The 19,568-nt window shown below is 48.8% G+C and overlaps 1 protein-coding gene across 2 annotated transcripts in view; it reads right to left on the bottom strand.

The window, feature by feature from the left end:
* Positions 1–18,921, bottom strand: part of EXOC3 (exocyst complex component 3) — a 24,385-nt gene extending 5,464 nt beyond the window's left edge. The window contains exons 1-11 of one of the 2 annotated variants that reach the window (XM_034998747.1): positions 18,882–18,921; positions 18,074–18,130; positions 17,064–17,254; positions 15,036–15,255; positions 9,093–9,774; positions 6,960–7,077; positions 6,003–6,128; positions 4,778–4,878; positions 3,014–3,124; positions 2,768–2,918; positions 1,330–1,452 (exon numbers count right to left, since the gene is read on the bottom strand). In XM_034998747.1, the coding sequence (XP_034854638.1) occupies positions 1,330–1,452; positions 2,768–2,918; positions 3,014–3,124; positions 4,778–4,878; positions 6,003–6,128; positions 6,960–7,077; positions 9,093–9,774; positions 15,036–15,255; positions 17,064–17,207 (1,776 nt within the window). In that variant the 5' untranslated portion in view covers positions 17,208–17,254; positions 18,074–18,130; positions 18,882–18,921. Of the gene's footprint in view, positions 1–1,329; positions 1,453–2,767; positions 2,919–3,013; positions 3,125–4,777; positions 4,879–6,002; positions 6,129–6,959; positions 7,078–9,092; positions 9,775–15,035; positions 15,256–17,063; positions 17,255–18,073; positions 18,131–18,509; positions 18,556–18,881 lie in introns of those variants that run through there. The other variant, XM_034998748.1, reaches the window with a different exon arrangement.
* Between the last annotated feature and the right edge of the window lie 647 nt (positions 18,922–19,568).

The following is a 19,568-nucleotide window of genomic DNA, read 5'->3' as shown; positions in this document are numbered from 1 at the left end:
CCCAGCTCCCCACTGAGACCCCCCAGGCTCCCCACCGAGACACTCCCCCTACCCGCCCCCCGCTGAGACCCACACCCCAGGCACCTGCTGAGACCCGGGCTGGCCAGGCAGCTGTGCAGGGCACACACCCTCCCGCCTGTGAACAGATGGCAGAACCTGAAGGAGCACACGTGCGGGTTCACAACAGTATTCACTAGGTTTCTTTCAAGTAAGTGGTGGAAGGAAACTTGCGCCCAATCACACCAGCAGATGAGCCCTCCAGACAAGCCCCACGGGGAGGGCTGCACGCATGCATGGGCTCCTCAGGCACGAACTACTGAATCAACCCAGCAAATGTTTAAGGAAATAAGCGGTGGAGCCAACAGCCTAGGGAGCAGCACAGGACTGCGGGCCAGCTAGAGGCCCCCGGACGGCACAGGTGAGGGAAGCAGGCAGTCGGGTTCCAATCACCGGGTCTCCCTACAGGTAGCAGGCTTACTGGCAGCCACAAGAATTTCCCTTAAAATGAGGACTTCGACAAGGGTTCTACTGGGTCCCAGTCATCACAGCAGGACAAGACGACATGAAAGGTGTGAGGACCAGAATGAAAACTGTCACTATTCACACGACACAACCGTCTACACAGAGATCTAAGAGGGTCCCAAGACAAATCCCAGAAACAATCAGAAAGTTTCACAAAATGTCTGAACACGACGTCAGTGTATCAAAATCACTTCCTATAAGCCAGGAAAAAACACCTGGAAAGCCTGACTTTCTAAAACGCATCACTTGTTAGAGCAACAATGCAAACACCACCTAAGGCCCTGAGAACCCATGAGGGGCCCAGGAACTGCAGGAGGAAATGGGCTACTTCAGGGAAACCCCAAGGACATGCACGCAGCTGAGGCACACGGGGGTTCTGTGCGTCTGTGGCAGGGCTCCTGGGTCCCCCAGAGCCCTGGGGCCTCTGCTGGAGCGGAGAAAGGCCAGCAGCCTGCCTGTGCCCTGGACAGGGATCCCGGAGAGGAAACTAGTCCAGAGCCGCTGCCCCCACCCTCCCTTCTAGGGGATTCCGGGGCGGCTGAGGAGGTCCCTACCGCAAGTGCAGCCTGTGTCTGTGGCCTCGTGTCCAAGAGGGCTTGGTGGAGTGTCAGGAGGCAGTCAGGTTAAAGGAACAGAAGCATCATCACCTCCACCCGGCTTACCTCCAGACACTGACATCTCCTGCCTGCCTTGGGTTAATAAAACCACCTGTGAACCTCCATTCACAGAAGAACCAACTGGACACTGAGTTCCAACAAGACGCTTGGAGATGAGCTCACACCAAGTCACTGTGTCCACACTCTTTACCTTTTTATACGGCTTTTTAATTCTGGCAAAATCATTGAAATAATCTTCCACGGTAACACAAATAATGTCCACAGCATTGGATCCTAACAGCCACTTCCTTGTCATCAGCTCACTGAGATGTTGCTGAAAAGAACACAGAAAATGTCACCTGGACACTGTCCCTGAGTCACGTGTATCAGGAGGAAGGTGCTGCAGAGCCTCAGTGATGTTCTGTGACAGCAATACACACGTAACAACTCCACCGCCACGCAGTCCGCAAACACGTACCGTAACTCTGTGAGACACTCATCACACACGACTTCGGTGATTGTGGATCTGTCCGTACACACACTGCCTTTATTGTTTACATATATTATATGGATATTCTGCATTTACCCAATCCTGATGGACATTTAAAACTGCTCACATTTTGCAATTACAAAGAACAGTGCAGTGAACCTGTGCATTTCTGCAGGTGAAACCCCAAAAGTAGAACTGCTCAGCCCACGAGTGTGCAAACTAAAACCCCGAAACTTTCCACACTGCCCTCCAAAAACTACAGCACTGGTTCTACAGAGAACACACGAGAACATCCCCTTTCCCATGCCTGCAACACCACTTGGCATCCCGTGAAGCAACAGAGAATACTCGGTTTCAGTTTGCGCATCTCTGAAGATCAGGAAGACCAGGCATTTTGTTTTCACATTTACGACATTTGTAATCCCTTTTCTGTGAAAGGGCTTACTTGTGTCCCTTATCTAATTTTCTGTTATAGTTTTTTTATTTTGAAATAATTTCAAATGTATCCATTTCATCTGTTTTCTAAACCATTTTCGAGAAAGTTGCAAACATCACAAAATGATCCCACCAATCACCCCAGAAGCTCCTCTCCAGCTACTTCCTTCCCAGAAGGACCCAAGATGATCACAGTTTAATTTTTTTAATATATTCTGATTTCTACCTATACATCTACATAACGCTAAACCATCTTTGTACTTCTGAAATAAACCCTACTTGTTCTTAGTATATTATGCCTTTGATATGATGCTAAATGCATTTTATTAATGACTTTGTTTTGTATTTTTATTCCAAGGGTCCATGTGACGTGTGTTGCACGCATGCACGAGTTCTCAATTTGGTTCTGGATCAAGAATTTGCTAATGAACAGTCCATCTTCCTTCTATGTCCTTGTTTCCATTCTGTAATTCGCCAAGCAGATTAATCACTTTAATATTTCATGGAAGTCCGTGCAATTGTACGTCAGAGGACTCCAGTCTGGGCCTGTGGCATATAAGGCACACCTCACAGAAAAGCAAAGGCCCTTTCACAGTGAGAGGTGAACTGAAGTGTCAGCTCCGCTCGGGTATGCGGTCACAGGGTACATCGCAGACCCACATACACACTGGATGGAGACACTATTGTCAGCCTGGAAATAAAGCAGTAAAGAACCGGCTCCCACCTCCAGGTCCAGAAAGACCTCCTCCAGCAGGCTGCTGCAGCCCTCCTTTGCAATGGTGTCCAGAATCCCATCCATGCTTGGCTGGCTCAGAGACATGCCTTCTTCCATTTCATTTTTCAAATACTTCCTTTTTAAACTGACTATGGATTCTCTGTAAGGAAACAGTTAAGGCCCCATGAAGCAACTGAGTATCCTTACCTTCTGCTCGTTTGTTCCTGGGTCACCCTGTCCATGACGGTCACTTACTTGAAGGTCTGGCAGTTGTTGATGATGGCGATCATATACTGGACATAGCAGTGGGGGTGCTGCCGATTCCTCAGGTGCTCTTCTTTATATGACTGAGCTTCCTCTTTGTATCTGAGGACACACAGCCCCCCAGCAAAACTATCAGTAAGGGGGAGCCTGGGGGTGTGCCAAACACCACAAAGAAATCACACCTGATAAATACATTTGGCATCGTTAACATCTGACCAGGTAAATCTTTAAAAATAAAATAAATTTTTGGATGATCTATACTAATGAAAAATCAGGGAAGCTGGTCATTTTATATGGATTATTGAAAATAAATTTTGTATCAGGCTTTGAAATAGGATTCAGTATTCTGAGCATACAAATATCTTGAAATATTTGTAGGTGGAATATTATTATTTTATCTGACATATAATTTGCCTAGAAATTCATACAATAGTGTTGGGAACATCATGAAATATTAGATAAAATGTCACTTCCTGAAACTTTCCCTGAAGAAATCAAATTAAGAAATTACTCAAACATAACTTGCTCATCTGAGGTCAAGAAAACAAGCAACTGAGATAGATCACTACATATTTTATTTTTGAATTCATTAGAGACTCACACACAAGAGCAGAACACTACAACACACCGTATATACGTTTAAAAGACCTTAAGAAAGGAGCAAAGTTGGCAATTAAAGGGAAATAATTATGCATTTATTCCACCTTTCTGTCCAACGTGTGGTTCAGGTAATCAAACTTCTGAGGCTGATGAGGAAAATTTCCTCTTCTGCCAACAAAATGACTAAGGCCATGATCCCCAGGGGCATGACTGGCGGGGACTCTCAGCCACCAGGGCAGGACAGAGGGACACGCATCTCGTGATGCGCTGCCATGTGGAGCACTCTGCTTAGGCCGGGTTCTTGCCAAACAGCAAGAAAATAAAGAGGAATCTCATAAGTCTTTAGAGCCAACATGTGGCTCAAAGGGGGACAGCAGTTAGGGCTAGACAAGAAGGTGCTGGGCACTATGACATAATCTGCACGTGTCCACAAGCCAGTGGCTCAGAGGGGCAAGGCCACACTACTGCGCCCGAGACCTGGGAGCCCAGACCTGCTGCTAGCCCAGTCTCAACATACAACTAGAAGAAGGCATGTCTGAAACCACTGGGGAAACCCAAATACAAACTTGCTGTCAGACGGCCCTACAGCCAGAGTAAGGACACAGGGAATGAAATGCCAGAATGTCTGGGATCTGCTTTAAAGTACTTATGGGGGGTGGGGGAGGGTTAAAGGGACATCTGTGTGTGCAGATGAGGTGAGGGGGGCTTTCAAGGGACAGCTTTTGAAGGTGGACGATGAGTCAAGTTTTTTTTACACCACTCTTTCTGCTTCTGTATAGATTTGAAAACCTTCCCGACCAAGTCAAAGGGAGGCAGGCATCCAGCAGACACGCTCCCCAGCCTGGTCGGACGGCCAACTCCCAGCCACAGGAACGGGGAGCCACCACCGGTGGAGTCCCTCCCAGGCCCTGGGTAGTGCCGACTACAGAAAGGAAGCGTCTGGAGGAGAATCTAACTCTGGCCCAGCAGGCCCATCTGGGCTCTCGGGAAACCAGTGTAATCCATTCCAAAGGCTTGTTTCAAAATAACAAAGATCACAACAACAAATCCAGGCTTAAAGTATTTTTTAATATCAGGCGTATTAGGATCAAAGTTTTGCTTTTAAGCTTTAAAAACATATACTTTCTAAATGAGCACCCTGGCAAAAATACATACCTACTCAGGAAAGAGTTCATTTGCTGAAGACACAAAACAAGTACCTTTGTTTTCAAATCTTCACTTATCTGAGCAGCAACTTGAAGATTCTGTTCGAACATCTAAAAATTGGAGAATTTATGAATTCTAATATGAACTCACAAGGGTACAAGTTTCCCATTAAAACCCCTATCTGCCAACTGGTAGTTACAGTCCGAATTCAGAAAAAAAAAAAAAAGGAAAGAAATCACTCAAAATACAACAAGTCAGTTAAATGAACAACTTTCTCAACAGATGAAAAAACACAAGTGAATCGCTTCCTAATTACCTGCAAACAGACTGGTCTCCACAAAGAGGGAAATGTGTATTCTCAGCGAGCTGACAGGGAGATGGGGGGCTCAGGGAGGTCAGGTGCGGCTGGGGTCACATGTGTGCCAGGGGCTGGGCTGTGATTTGTGATGTGGATTCCTTACAAAGAATTGGGAAGATACACACTGGAGCTCAGGGGAGCTACACATGGAGAGGCGGAGAAGGGCTGGAAGGCCAAGCTCACCCCAGGCCTGTGGTACATGCAGTCTGTCATGACACAAGTTTCCAAAATCAAGGAAAGGGTGAGGCCCCCTCTACGGCTCATGGTGTCACCCAGAGACAGATGCCCACAGTGTTCACTTGTGCCCGGGTGGTATCCAAGCACACGCCAGTGACGTGGTCTCACACAAGGACTAGACCATGACTCAGCCCTCCTCCTGCCAGAAACCTTCCTCCAGGAAGAAAAGCCGACGGGCCAGAAGAAAAGGACAGTAAGGAAGCTGGAGAACACCAGCAGGTGCTGGGCATCAAAAAGTAAATGAACCATAAGAAGGCACAATTATGGTTAAAATATAAAGGACTCTTCCCCAAATCCATCAGGCTATACTCAATCAGGTGGCATTTTAGAAGACAAATCTTAGCCATTTCCAACATCAGGAAACATCAAAAAAGCAAAATCAAATCTGAGTGTCACATGCAAATAACATGTACTTCGGTTCCAGTTCAAATCCAAACACTTAAGGGAAACTAGAGTAACTGTGCAAAACTGCTTGGACAGGCGACCCTCGGCATCTTCGGTTCCAGACAGAAGGAGAGGCCTGAGGCACCGGAAAGGTCTCCCTCTGTCTTTAGGAAGGGAGGCACTTTATGTTCCTTTGTCAAACCCACAGATCCCAGGAATGATCCAGCAATGCACCCCAGAAGCACACGACGGTACCTGGAAGACAATGGCAGGGAGTGTCGTCTGGAAGAACCCATCCTGGTCGGCTTCGGGCTCCGTCTCTTTGATCCAGTCTTTCTTGTCTGTTTCTAGTGCTTTCCGCAGCCAGGCAATGATGTTTGACTAAAGAAGTTTGGCATCACAGAAGAAGGAAGAACAGAACAGACCACTCTGAGGCAATGCACACGGCCTCTCCTCAGCAGTGCAGCGGCAGAAACCAAACTCAGGGCCCTGGGAGTCGCTATTCCTGAACAAGGGGACGCCAGGGAAGCCATCCCACAAGCCGCCTCCATGGCAGGTGCTGCCTCCACCGCCCACCTTTTGGACGAGCACCACGCTGCAGGAGAGGCCAGGCTGGTCAGCCGTACACAAAAGCACAGGGCGGACATGCCCCCAGCAGGCTTGTCCGCGGAAGACCACACAGCAGCAGCATCACCTCGGGAGCACAGACCCCTCCCTGCCTCCCAGTGTGGGGCTCAGCATCTCAGTCAGCATGCTGTCTGCTGCTTGCGCTCACCTTGTCCAAGGAAGCAGACCCTGACCTCCTCATGTTACTCGCAGACCACCTGCGGGTCACGGGGGGGGGGGGGCACTTGGTCCCCAACTGCCACCCTCCCACTCCTGTACTCAGCTCTAAGAGGCTGGCAGGCACCACTGCCCACCTGGCTACCAGGGGCTGGACAGGCTCACTACTCCAGCCGGAGGAGGTTTCTGTACCTGCAGAACACACGCTTTGACCTCCAGACCCAGGGCCACAGAATGAGCCACCTTCCTCATCTAGCTGGCCAACGCACATTTCAAGATCCAATTTCCCAGAAGCAGAGCCACACATCCTTAGGAAGCCAGTATCAAAACCGGTTTCTCCCCTGCCTTCTTTTGCCCACTGGCCTCGGATACGGCATGACTTAGGGAGCCAACACAGCCTGGTTTGGGACCACACATTGCTGTACTCACAGTGAGAGTTGACATATACGTGTCAAGCAGCTCAGAGACCACATCTGGAGAAAGCAAAGGCTCCAGGATGCTGACATCCACTTCTGGGGCCAGCTCCATGTTCCCCATCATCTCTGTACTACGGCAAAACCAGGTATGAGAAAGAGTAATTACCAGGAAGACGGAAAATGCTCAGCCAAGTGTTGCTATTTCTTTTGACACACAAACACCCAACCACCCTCAAGACTGTGTTAGGGAGGAGAGGCGGGGCCCTGGGGAGAGCACTGGGTGAGAAGTGGCCACATAAGGCACCTCTGTCCCTGGCCTCAGCCTGCTGCACCCACATCAATCAGGAAAGAAACCCCGTGATGGGGGAGATATGTTTGGTCTATGCCCAGCACCTCCCCCTGGGGAAGGCCAGGGCCTGGCAAACTGGAGGTGCTGAGTAGACAGGTCCTATCGAACAAGGGAATGACAAACAAGTACAGTAATTCAGAAACATAAGCGCTGAAGTTAACGTTGCTGATCCCTGCACTTCATAATGAAACATAAGTCAGCAAAAGTATCAATGCATTCGGACAAGTGTGCTTAAGAAGGAACGGATGTGGACTGAATTTCAGAAAAAAGTTTCCATAAAAAAGTTATCTTTGTGTGGCTGGGTTCTTAAAAGTCCAAAGTTTGAATGTTCAGAAAAAATACACACACCTTTTGCCATATTCCCTAAATACGTATTTACGAGGAAAACACTGAGTACTCACAGCTAGTCCACTATCTATAAGAAATACAAGGTCTTCCTCAGTGAAAAGGTACTTCATAAAATTCTGCAAGTATTAAAAGACTATTCACTCAACCTAGATTTTCACCCAAGAACCTTAATTCAGCGTGAAATGTTTCTAGTATGAAAGCAATCCAATTCTTCCCACTAGAAAGTCCAAATGCTAAAAAGGTGGCCAGTATGCAGCTGTCCACACACAGAAAAACACACAAAACCAAGACACAAAACTGTGCACACCAACAAAAGCACCCCCAGTCTGGTGGCTGGAGCAGGGACAAGGGCCCAGGGCCCAGATTCTACTCCTGCTCTCTACTCGCTGTCCATGTAAATGCTGGGCACGTGACTCCCTGCACCTGTTTCCTCAAGCAAACGAATATGACCCTAACAGTGCTTTCCTCATGGGGTAACGTGAAATTGAGCCCTGTACAGAGAAGGCCACAGGATGGGGAGATGGTGATCACTCTGGGCTTGTGGCTGGGGCGAGGGCAGTGCCCAGGGGGCAGGACCCAGGCCTGGCAGAGTGAAGCTGCAGACACACTGGACAGAGTGACCATCACTATCATGGATGAGAGAGTTTCTCCCATTTTATGTTGAGATGTACGTATTCTCTACTATGACCAGTTACCAAAATACAAACAAAACATCCAAAACCTTATTGCTAAAGCAAGAGGTTTAACAAATTTCTGCACACGAGCAGATAGGCTAAAAATAATTCCAGTACAGTACTCTATACTGTTCTCTATTCACAAGACCCTGCAAAATCAAAATGCATCTTCTTCTCAGCTAGCTACACTTAAAGAATGTCAGAATACCCCGCCATTGCCTCCATTTTCAAACCCTACGTCAAACGAATACAAGCACAAAATGGCCCACGTTCCTTTTGTGAAGTGACAAAACCTCAAGGTTGAAATGTAAAAAGAATGGATTTTTCCAGGATACTGGTGAGAAGAAACCAAACTGGGGGGGGGCGGGGGCCTGGAAGCCAGGAGGAGTGAGCTGGTGGCTCCTGTGACTCCGTGCAGGTCCCCGGAAATCCTGCGCCCATGTGTCCTTACCCGTCCCCCAAGGTAAAATCACACACTCAGGGTGTCACCGTAAGAAGGAAATGGGTTAGTGCACAGTGAGCACTCAGTATCATGGAAGAGCCCAATGCTGAACTGCTTACTAGGGACTGGACATCAAGGGCAGGAGCACCACCCAAACACAAGAGCATTCACACAACCAGAGGTTGGGCCCTGACCTCAAGGTTAAGCCCACACAGGGACCAGAGGGGAGGCTTTCATCAGTAGGAAAACAAAGTCTGAGGGTGCTGAGCACATGCTGGAGCAAAACAACTCAACTCTACATAAAAGAAAATACAAGAGTAACTTTGGAGTTACCTTGTGTAGGTATTTAAGACCCATGTCAACAGGCTCACGATCTCATTGGCTTCTAGGTCTTCGGACGCAAGCTCCTGCATCCGCGTGCTCAGGGCCTGGTGGTACATGCTCAGGAGGTTTCTGAAGATCTCATAATGGGGAGGGAAACACTGAACCATCAGGTTTTTGGCAACGATGAGGTCATCTAGGACGTACTTCCTTATGATTTCCAGGTGGCGGACGAGCCACATCTTGTCGGACTCCCTGGTGTCTGCCTGTGTGCCCTCAATTCTAGTCGTCACGGTTCTGTCCAAGATGGCAAACATTTTCTCCTTCCAATTCTTGGGCCTCCCAGGAGGAACAAAACTAGTTTGTTTTTTTCGGTCAAGTATGCGCCTATCGATTTTTTCTTCCCTTTCGATAATTCTAACAACTGAGACCAGCAAGGTGGGGTCACGGCGAACAGTGACCAGTGACCTCTGCAGCACCATCCACAGCTGCTTGGCCAGCTCGTCCGAGAGCCCCTGCGTGCTCCCAAAGTAGCTGTGGATGAGGGTCATGTCACGAGTGTTTCCACTGTCCATGCGGTACTGCTCATACATCAGCCCGTCCCGGGAGCACTCCAGGTCCATCAGCTTCCGGTGGGCCTGTAGGAGCGCCCCTTGTTCTATGAGGTCCTGGGTCTCCCTCACAATTTCGGGCACTAGGGAAAAAGGCACAAGATGGCACCGTGAAAAACCACACAAATGGCTGGGTAGGACCCTGGGAAGATGGCAGAGAGAGCACCAGGAATCTGTCTCCACACCAGACAGCAACTGCACTGGCAGAATCCGTCTGAATAACTATTTTGGAACTGTGGAGTCTGCAGAAGGCTGGCAAATTCCAGGAGATGGCCTGGCAGTAAACTGTGGTTAATTCTGGTCAATTTCAGCTCTTAGCACAGGAGCACCTTCCCAGCACCAGCCCCAGCCTGGCCCGCCACGCATTCCCGAAGCAGCCTGCACACAGCTTGAGGGAACCTGGGTGAGCAAAGAGGACCATGCCCTCCAAACACTGGGGATCTGTGTTCCAAATGCTGGTTGCTGCCTCCTATCAGGGAGATGCAGACACAGTGGTGGAACCCATTGTTACTGTACTCAGGCCACCGTTGTTGCAAACCCCTCGCCCCAGAGCCAGGTGACTTCCAGATGATTTTAAGAGCCAGTGCCTCTTTTCCCCCTCCATTTTTATTCCTTCCCCCTCCAGACATTAAAGACAATGACATTCAAAAGCAACCTCATATACGGGGTAATTAAAAAGCGCCTGCACATGCTCAGGGAAAGGTCAGGCTCAGAAAAGACCTGAGAAGATCTTCAAATTACATCTCAGTCTAATCCTCAGCACAGAGACAGCCTACAATAACCAAAACAAGAACAATAAACAAAAATCAGCATACCCAGCAGAAAAGGAGAATCTGATTTTCAGAGTTACTATGTTATTAGATTCAAATGTCCAACGTTCAACAACAACAAAAAAATCACAAGACCTAAAAAGATTCAGGAAAGTATGGAGATTCAAAGGGAAAAGATAACCCAACAGAAACCATCCCTCAGAAACACTAGGTTGTCGATCTACTGGATGAAGACTTTACTTTTTTTAAAAGACTTTATTTACTTGTCAGAGAGCAAGAGTGAGCAGGCACAAGCAGGGGGAGTGGCAGAGGGAGAAGCAGGCTCCTCGATGAGCAAGGAGCCCGATGCAGGACTCGATCCCAGGACCCTGGGGTCATGACCTGAACCAAAGGCAGACGCTTAACAGACGCCCCTCTATTGGATGAAGACTTTAAAACAAGTTTTAAAAGTTTTAAAATGTCAAGTGGACCAACATGCACACTGTGGACATCCCAGAAGATAAAAAGAAAGGAAAGGAAACAAAGAAATTATCTGAATAATGATCAAACTTACTTAACTTGATGAAAGACAGGAATATAAACATCTAAAAGCTCAATAAACTCCAAGTAGGAAGAACTCAGAGACCCAGAACGAGACACATTACAAATTGCTGAAAATCAAAGACAGAGAACCTGGAAAGCAGTGAGGAGAAGCAGCTGGTTGCCTACGAGGGAGCCTCAGTAAGACCACAAGCAGATTTTTCATCAGAAACTTTGGAGGCCCAAGGGCAGTTGGCTGCGATAGTTGAAGTCTAAAAGAAAACAAGAGTCACCCAGAGTCCTACATCTGGCAAAACTGTCCTTCAAAAGCGAAGGAGACACAAAGATACTCCCAGACAAGCACAAGCTGAGCACTCCTCGGCCTGGAGAGCTGCCCCAATGAGTCCTGTGGGTGAGATGAAAGGGCGCTGGATGGTAACGCAGAGAGCGGGGGAGGAATAAAGATGGCAATAAAGGTAGATACACAGGTGACTCTAAAAGCTAGTGTTATGGTAACTTTCGTTTGTCGCTTTACTTTGTCTACTTAATTTAAAAGACTAATATATTTAGGGGAAAAAAATTATTTGTCCAAAGCTAGTTTACTGTAACTGGTGTATAATTCCACATTGTGTTTTCCACATAATCTGAGAGACTAACGCATAAAAAACAATTAGTCTATGTTTTTGGACAACATATAAAGATGTAATTTTGTGACATCAATAACTGAAAGGGGGTGAGACAGTGTTGTGTAGGAGCAGAGTTTTTGTCTGTTACTGAAGTTAAACTCGTATAAATTCAGAGTACTTTAATTTTAGATGTTAAATGTAATTCCCACAGTAACTACAAAGAAAATAGCTTTTAAATACATAAAAAAGGAAATGAAAAAGGAATTAAAACATTTCACCACCAAAAAATCAACTAAACACAAAGAAGACAGGAATGCAGGAAATGAGGGACAAAAAGGCTGTAAGGCACACAGAAATCAAATAGCAAAATGACAGAAATAAGTCACAAATTTTCAGTAATTGCTTTAAATGTGAATGGATTAAATTCTCCAATTAAAAGACAGAGACTGGTAGAAAGGATAAAACACAAGATCCAGCCACATGCTATCTATAAGACACTCACTTGTGATCCAAAGACACAAACAGGGTTGAAATGAAAGGGTGGTAGAGGACATTCCATGCAAATAGGGACCCAAATAGAGCAGGTGGTCCCACTAATACCAGACAAAATAGACTTGAAATCAAGTTTACAAGAGATAAAGAAGGCGTTATATGTTAATAAAAGGCTCTCTACAGTGAGAAGATAAAATTATAAACAATTACACACCTAATGAGAGACCATCAGAATATACAAAGCAGAAATTCACAAAACTGGAAAATAGACAGTTCTCTAGTAATAACTGGGAGACTTCGATGTCACTCACGGTAGTGGACAGGACAACCAGTCAGGAGATACAGAAGGACGCAGAGGACCTAAACAACACAATCAACCAACTACATCTAACAGGCATATACAGAACACTCCACCCAGCAGCCACACACATGTTCTTCCCAAGAGCATATTTTCAAGGATAGACCTTATGTAAGATAACAAATCTCAACAGATTTGAAAAGGTAAATATTATACAAAGTATCTTTTCCAACCAAGATGGGATGAAGTTAGAAATCTGTAACAGATGAACAATTCACAAATTAGTGGAAATTAACACACTCAATCACTGGGTCAAAGAAAAAATCACAAGAGAAATTAGAAAATACTTAGACAAAAATAAGAACCTAACACACCAGAACTTAAGGGATCTAAAAAAGCAATGTTTAAGGACAAGTGTATAGCTGTCAATGCTTATGTAAAAAAAAAAAAAAGAAAAAGAAAACTATCAAATCAACAACCTGACTTTATAATTTAGGGAATCAGAAAAAGAACAAGCTAACCCCAGAGCTACCAGCAGGAAGGAAATAATAAAGAGAAAAGCAGAAAGAAACACAACTGAGAATAGGAAAACAACAGAGAAAATTAACAAAACCAAAAGGTGGTTCTTTGAAAAGATCAACGATTGACAAATCTTTAGCTAATTAACTTAAAAAAAAGAGAGAGAGACAGAAGACTCAAATACTACAATCGGAAATGAAAGTAGGGACATTACTGCTGATTCTACAGAAATAGAAAGGATCACGAGAGTACTATGAACAATTGTACACCAACCAATTTTTGCACTAGACATAGTGGAAAAAACCTAGAGAGACTAACTCATGAAGAAACAGAAAATCTAAATAGATCCACAACTAGTAAGGGGAGGGGAAATGGGGAGCTATCATTTAATGGGTGCAAAGTTTGGTCTTTTTCTTTTAGTTTCACTAGCATGTCACTGACACACAGCACTGTATAGTTTGTTTTACAAGATGAAAGAATTGTGGGGGTGGATGGTGGTGACAGCTGCACAACGTGAAAGTATGTAACACCAAAGAACTGTACACTCAAAAACAATCAAGATAGTAAATTTTATATTAAGTGTATCTCATGTTAAAACAAAGTGGGGGGAAAAAGGCTGCGTGCACAACACTACCCAATTACAGGCAATGAGAAAAGTCTAAGAGGGTCAAACCAGCACAACATCTTCCCAATAAAGTCTACTCCTAACAAAAATGCGTATATAACATAGCCTCATTCGTTCTTCAAGGGAAGAAAATTATTTTCAACTCCTGTGGATGAACTTCTTCCAGTAAAGCAACTGTTGATCCTTTGACATTAGCTTTACAAGACTAGAAGGAAATCTTGCCAGTCAACAGGAAATCATAAGGGGGGAAATTAACTAGCAAGGTGCTGGCTCAGTGTCATGAAGGACATTCAGGCTTGGGGACGACGTTCCAATTCCAGGCAGCCAACAGTCACCAAGACGAGCTGCTTCCTTAGCACCCACTGTGGAGTTGGCAATGCTGTGCCATTCGTTGGGGGGGGGGGGGGGGCGATGTGAGAAGCAACTTGGAACATGGCCCCAAGTATCAGACCCTGGGAAGACGAGCAAGGGGGCCAGGTACTCAACAACGCTGCCATCAGACACGAGTGTGAGAGGAGTCCAAGGAAAAGGAGCTGAACAGGACACAAATTACCAAGGTACAATGCGGGTAGAGCAGGGCCACCATGATGTGGCTTTATACTGGTGTGAAGAACTGTGGCAGATTACGCTCAGGGGGCGAGCAGAGTTTAGGAAAGGACAGAAAGAATTCACTGAGACCAGACACGGGATAAAGGAAGGGAAGGGGTCAGACCATCCCCAGGTCTCTTGCTGGGATGCTGGTGACCCTGATAGAGGTGAGGGGATGAGGGGTGAGACACTCTCTGGACTGTGCTGAGCAGACATGGAGCCCCACCCACATGACAAATGACACTGTTCCCAGATAGGCAGCAGAGCCTCTCACTGGTGAGGTACTAGGACATGGCTCTGAAAGGGCCACCCCCACACCTCCTGTCCTCACCCCACCCCACCCAGCCCCAAGGCCTCCACCATATCCTGCCCAATGCTGACCAAGGCTGCAGAGCGGTTCCCTCCTGTGCCCTCCCCCCCCGGCCTGTGCACACTCTTCTCCACTTGGGAACTGCCACTCGCCTGCATCACCTCTCCAGTTGGGAACTGGCCTGTCTGTCCTGTTCACGGGGATGCTTCTCTCTTTTTCACCTGTCAGAGTTCCATCTGGTCTACTGATCTGACAGCCACACTGCAACCCAGGGAATGAAGCTCACAAGCACTTATTCTGTTAACCCATTTCTGTGCCTCTATCCAAACAGAACTACAAGCATTTTACTGGTCTTGGCTTGTTCAACTGGTCCCTTCCACCCTTAGTGCAAACAAGAAGTTAACTATACAGGTGGGAATCAAACACTGTCCACACCGAGGGAGGTCTACAAAATACACCGCACAAAAGCTGGATCTACCTCTTCATCACCTGTACAGCGAGGAAAAACGAGTCACAGGAAAGAGAAAAGACAGCACTTTGCCCCTGACGCCCAAAGCACTGGCCATCCCCAGCTGTCTCCCCCACCCCCACAGCCACCTGAGAAGATGTTCTTGAGGTTTTCCACAGCTGCGGCAAGCTGGCTGTGCCGCACGACAGCATCCTTCACATCCTTGAGGCTCTCAATGGTGTTGATGCTCTGCCTCCAGTCTTTGCTGACGTCAGCCAGGGACCGCTGGATGTCTTTGACATCGTTCAGTGCATTGTGCAGCTGGCTCAGGCCTGTGCGCACACCGTCCAACTGGGACTGGATTGCAGCCTAGGGGAGACACCCAGGGGCGAGGGGATGGTGAGCAGAGCTAGGACAGCCACAAACAAGTCTTCCTCGGGAGATTCAAGTTCACAGAAGACAAATTTCAGTAGCTGGGAGTAGTCAATACTCAGAGAAAAGAGAATAAAATTCAAAAGGAACTTAACTGATTCACAAAATTCACAAATTTCTGCCTTAGAACAGAACGCCTTTTAAAGCTTTGTTGAGAAAACCTCCTAAACTCCTCATCTGGGCCCTCAGCCTGAAGATGCTGGATACCACGATGGGCATGCCTCAGGTCCTGTGGCTGCCCCAGGAGGACTCCACACATGGTCTCCCCAAGCATCCCACAGTTCCCTCAGGCCTCATCTCAGACTGTCAGGACTTGCTCATCAGCTCTGAGGTAGAGGGCCTCCTGCCACTCAGCCAGGACCAGACTTGGCTCAAGGATGGCTGGCCCCACTGCGGAGAGCTGGTACATCTGGGATTCAGACTCACTCCACTGGCATGCCGAAATGCCATCAGCAAGTGATACACAGCCAAAAGGGAGGGGACATGAAGGAGGGGCAGCCAGTGGAGGGGAAAGAAGCGAGGGCCAGTTGGCATAACCGGAGCCAGGTACACATTCGACCCAGGAGCCGTTTAAGCTGCACATGGAAATTATTAATGATGATGGTAACGGACCACAGAAGGTCTCTAGGCCACTACTGATGATCATCAGCTAATCCCACAAGTTTCTGGAACAGATTAAAATGCTGACTAAAAATGAAGCAAGTCCAAACTGTTTTTTAAATTAAAGTAAAACTACTGCTTTAAATAGGCCCACCAGTCTTTGGATGCTTCATTTTGGTACAAATGATCCTCATCCTGTCTTATCAAGCCTGCCATTATCCAAATGCTAACAGTGTTTTCAAGTGCCATATGAGTGTGAAAATGAACTTTCAGGGGCCCCTGAGTGGCTCAGTTGTTAAGCGTCTGCCTTCGGCTCAGGTCGTGATCCCAGGGTCCTGGGATCGAGCCCCACATTGGGCTTCCTGCACCGCGGGGAAGCCTGCTTCTCCCTCTCCTACTCCCCCTGCTTGTGTTCCCTCTCTCGCTATGTCTCTCTCTGTCAAATAAATAAATAAAATATTAAAAAAAAAAAAAAAAGAAAATGAACTTTCCTCAAGGGCATTCTCTTCACCCCCAAGACTGCTCTGCTGCCTGTCAATCACAGCAGGCCACGGTCTTAACATTTTTATAGCTACACTGAATGTCTGTATTTTAACAAAACCTTACCTCTTCATACAAATTAGGTTGAAAGCCAAACCAATCACAAAATACCTTGAAAAAGAATAATTTTCTTTCTTGTCCCACTCTCACATGCTTAGTAACTGTGCCTCACTCTCCTCGCTCCTTCCTGCCCAGTGCCAGCAGAGTGCCTGACACAGCCAGCCAGCTACAGCGTATGCTGAAAAGTTCTAAACAAAATGATCTCTAGTGGCACTCTGTAGAAGACCTTTCAACAAATAAGGATAGCTGCTATTCTTCTAATATTGTTTAAAATTTAAAAGGACACTTCTGGGTGCTTAAAAGATTGTTCCTTTGGTGTTTCCAATATTCCCACAAACTTCTCCATAATATACTGCTTGGTAATACAGTCTTGGAAGGAATGTGTTAAGTAAGGGTTATGGTCTGTTCTGCCTCTTTCCAGATCATCACAAAATCTAATTTAGCAAAACTACAATGATGATGTTATGCAGGAACCCAGAACTCAAGGTAAATGGATCTATCCTGACTGGGAGTCAAGTGGATGCCTGTGGCCTCTGGTCTCGTACCTTCAGTCTGGCCTCCACTGAGGCCTTTTTCCGGGCCTCTCTTCTTCGGTACTGCTCCACTTTGTCCAGCTGGTCCGGGCGCTGAAGCATCCCAGCAACCCTCTGAACAGCTGTTGCTACAGCCTCCCGGTCTGTCTCCTTCATGGTTAAAAAGCAGGTGGAATCTCAGCACATGTCATACTAGAGGTATCCTGTGTGAACAGGGAGAGAGGGAGCAGGAGGGGAAGATGTGTTAGGAAGGCAGAAAAGGTCGGTACAAAACTCATTCCCCCTAACAGTCTCAGCTGTTCACAATGGAGCTATAAGGAGAATATCTGAGATCATTAATCCAGTAAACCTGAAAGCTGAACCAGGATTACGAACTCCTTAATAATAGATATAAGCTTTCAGAACTCAGATATGAAGGCACTTTTACCTTTAAGTAAAGCAGAGGCATTTACAGGTATGAGCTATGAACAAATGGAGGATGTCTCTCTATGGGGACTTTAGACCCCTCATCCTATCAGATGTCAGTCGCCAAGGTACTTCTCTCCCACAGACAGAGCCAATTTCTGGAACCTTCATAGCACCCTTTGGCCACACTCGTGGGGCAGCTGTGCCGGGAGGCCTCAGTGGGACACGGAAGCACCCGGACAGCATATGCCTCAACACGCCTCACCCCCCCCAGCTCAAGTCCCAGCACATGCCCCTCAAAAAAATCACTACTGGGGCATGTGGGTGGCACCCGACTCTTGACTTCGGCTCAGGTCGTGATCTCAGGGTCGTGAGGTCAAGCCCTGTGTCGGGGCTCAGGGCTCTGAGTTTGAGATTCTCTTCCTCCCCCTACCTCCCCGCTTGCAGGCGTGTTCGCGCATGCGCGCGCTCTCAACTAAATCTTAAAAAAAACTTAAAAGACATATTTTTAAAAAACCATTACTGTCTGTAACATCCGAAATTCTACCTTGTACATTTAACAACCCTAATAAACAAAGACGAGAGGGCAAAAGGCACCTTTGCTCCAGCAAACCTACCTTCCATCCCAGCTCCACGGCCCTAGTCCCGGCGCCAAAGGGGTATCCGGGGAGCGCCTGGCAAATGAGAGGAGTTAACAAACACGCGTGCCCCTGGCCTCAGACATTACACTACTTCCATGCATGTCTTCTGTACGCAACTTCCCGACGAGATGAAAACGACCCGCCCCCACCCCACATGCTGACAGCAGAACCCCCAACCCCACGGACGATCCGCGGAGGGCTCTGCATTAACTGCTACCGCACAGGCCTCCTGACTCGCCCTTCCGACCGCACCGCGCTGCCGGCACGGTCTCTCCTTCCACCTGACCGACCGGGCACCCCCCAAAGCGCAAAGTCTCAGCGCGACAGAGAAACGCCAAGACGCCGAAGGCGCGAGCCGCAAACCCCGGCCCCGGGAGGCAAGCCGACGGCCGCTGCACGGCGAACTCCGTACCTGCGCGCTTCCCTTCTCGTCGGCCTCCGCACCTTACCGGCCCCGCCGCCGCCCCGACAAGCCGCGCATCCCCCCGGCCGCCCGCTCGGGCCGCCGCCGGCCCCGCGCGCTGCCCCCGCAGTTCTCCAGCGAGCGGCGCTCTCGGAGTCCACGCCTGCCTCCTCGAGCCCGGAGGACGGGGCCCCGGGAGGCCCGCAACGCCTCCACCTCCGCCCGCCTTCCGGGCCGCGTCACTGGAGCGCGGGCCCGGGCTGGAGCGGCCGGCGGTGCGGACCACCTCCCGCGGCCGCGCGTGCCCGCCCCCAGTCCCGGCGCCTCGGCGACCACCGCCCCGGAGCCCGCCCACGGCCACTGCCGCCGCCACCCACTCACCTCCCACTGCCGCCGCCCGCCGCCCGACCGGAAGTGAGCGGCGCCCGCGGGCACTTCCGCTTCCGCCGCACGCCGGAAAGGCGGGGCCTGAGCGGTGGGACCAACAGGGTGGGGGTTCTGTATGGGGTCCCCGCCCGGGGGTGCTCTCAGTGGGGGGGGATGTGTGGCCGTCAGGATGGGGTCTCCACCCGGGGGCTCTCCCATGGGGTCATGTGGTGGTTGTCAGGATGATGTCCCCGCCCGGGGGTGCTCTCACTGGGGTGGGGGGATGTGTGGCCGTCAGGACAGGGTTCCCACCCCGGGGGTGCTCTCACTGTAGTTGGGGGGATGTATGGCCGTCAGGACGGGGTCCCCGCCCGGGGGTGCTCTCAGTGGGGGGGGGATGTGTGGCCGTCAGGATGGGGTCTCCACCCGGGGGCTCTCCCATGGGGTCATGTGGTGGTTGTCAGGATGATGTCCCCGCCCGGGGGTGCTCTCACTGGGGTGGGGGGATGTGTGGCTGTCAGGACAGGGTTCCCGCCCCGGGGGTGCTCTCACTGTAGTTGGGGGGATGTATGGCCGTCAGGACGGGGTCCCCGCCCGGGGGTGCTCTCAGTGGGGGGGGGATGTGTGGCCGTCAGGATGGGGTCTCCACCCGGGGGCTCTCCCATGGGGTCATGTGGTGGTTGTCAGGATGATGTCCCCGCC

Source organism: Mirounga leonina, unplaced genomic scaffold, assembly GCF_011800145.1.
Source record: "Mirounga leonina isolate KUSES-001 unplaced genomic scaffold, KU_Mleo_1.0 Mir_95, whole genome shotgun sequence".
In the NCBI taxonomy this organism is placed as follows: Eukaryota; Metazoa; Chordata; class Mammalia; order Carnivora; family Phocidae; genus Mirounga; species Mirounga leonina.
Note: the sequence above shows the minus strand (reverse complement) of the source record. Positions and strands in the feature narration are given on the sequence as shown.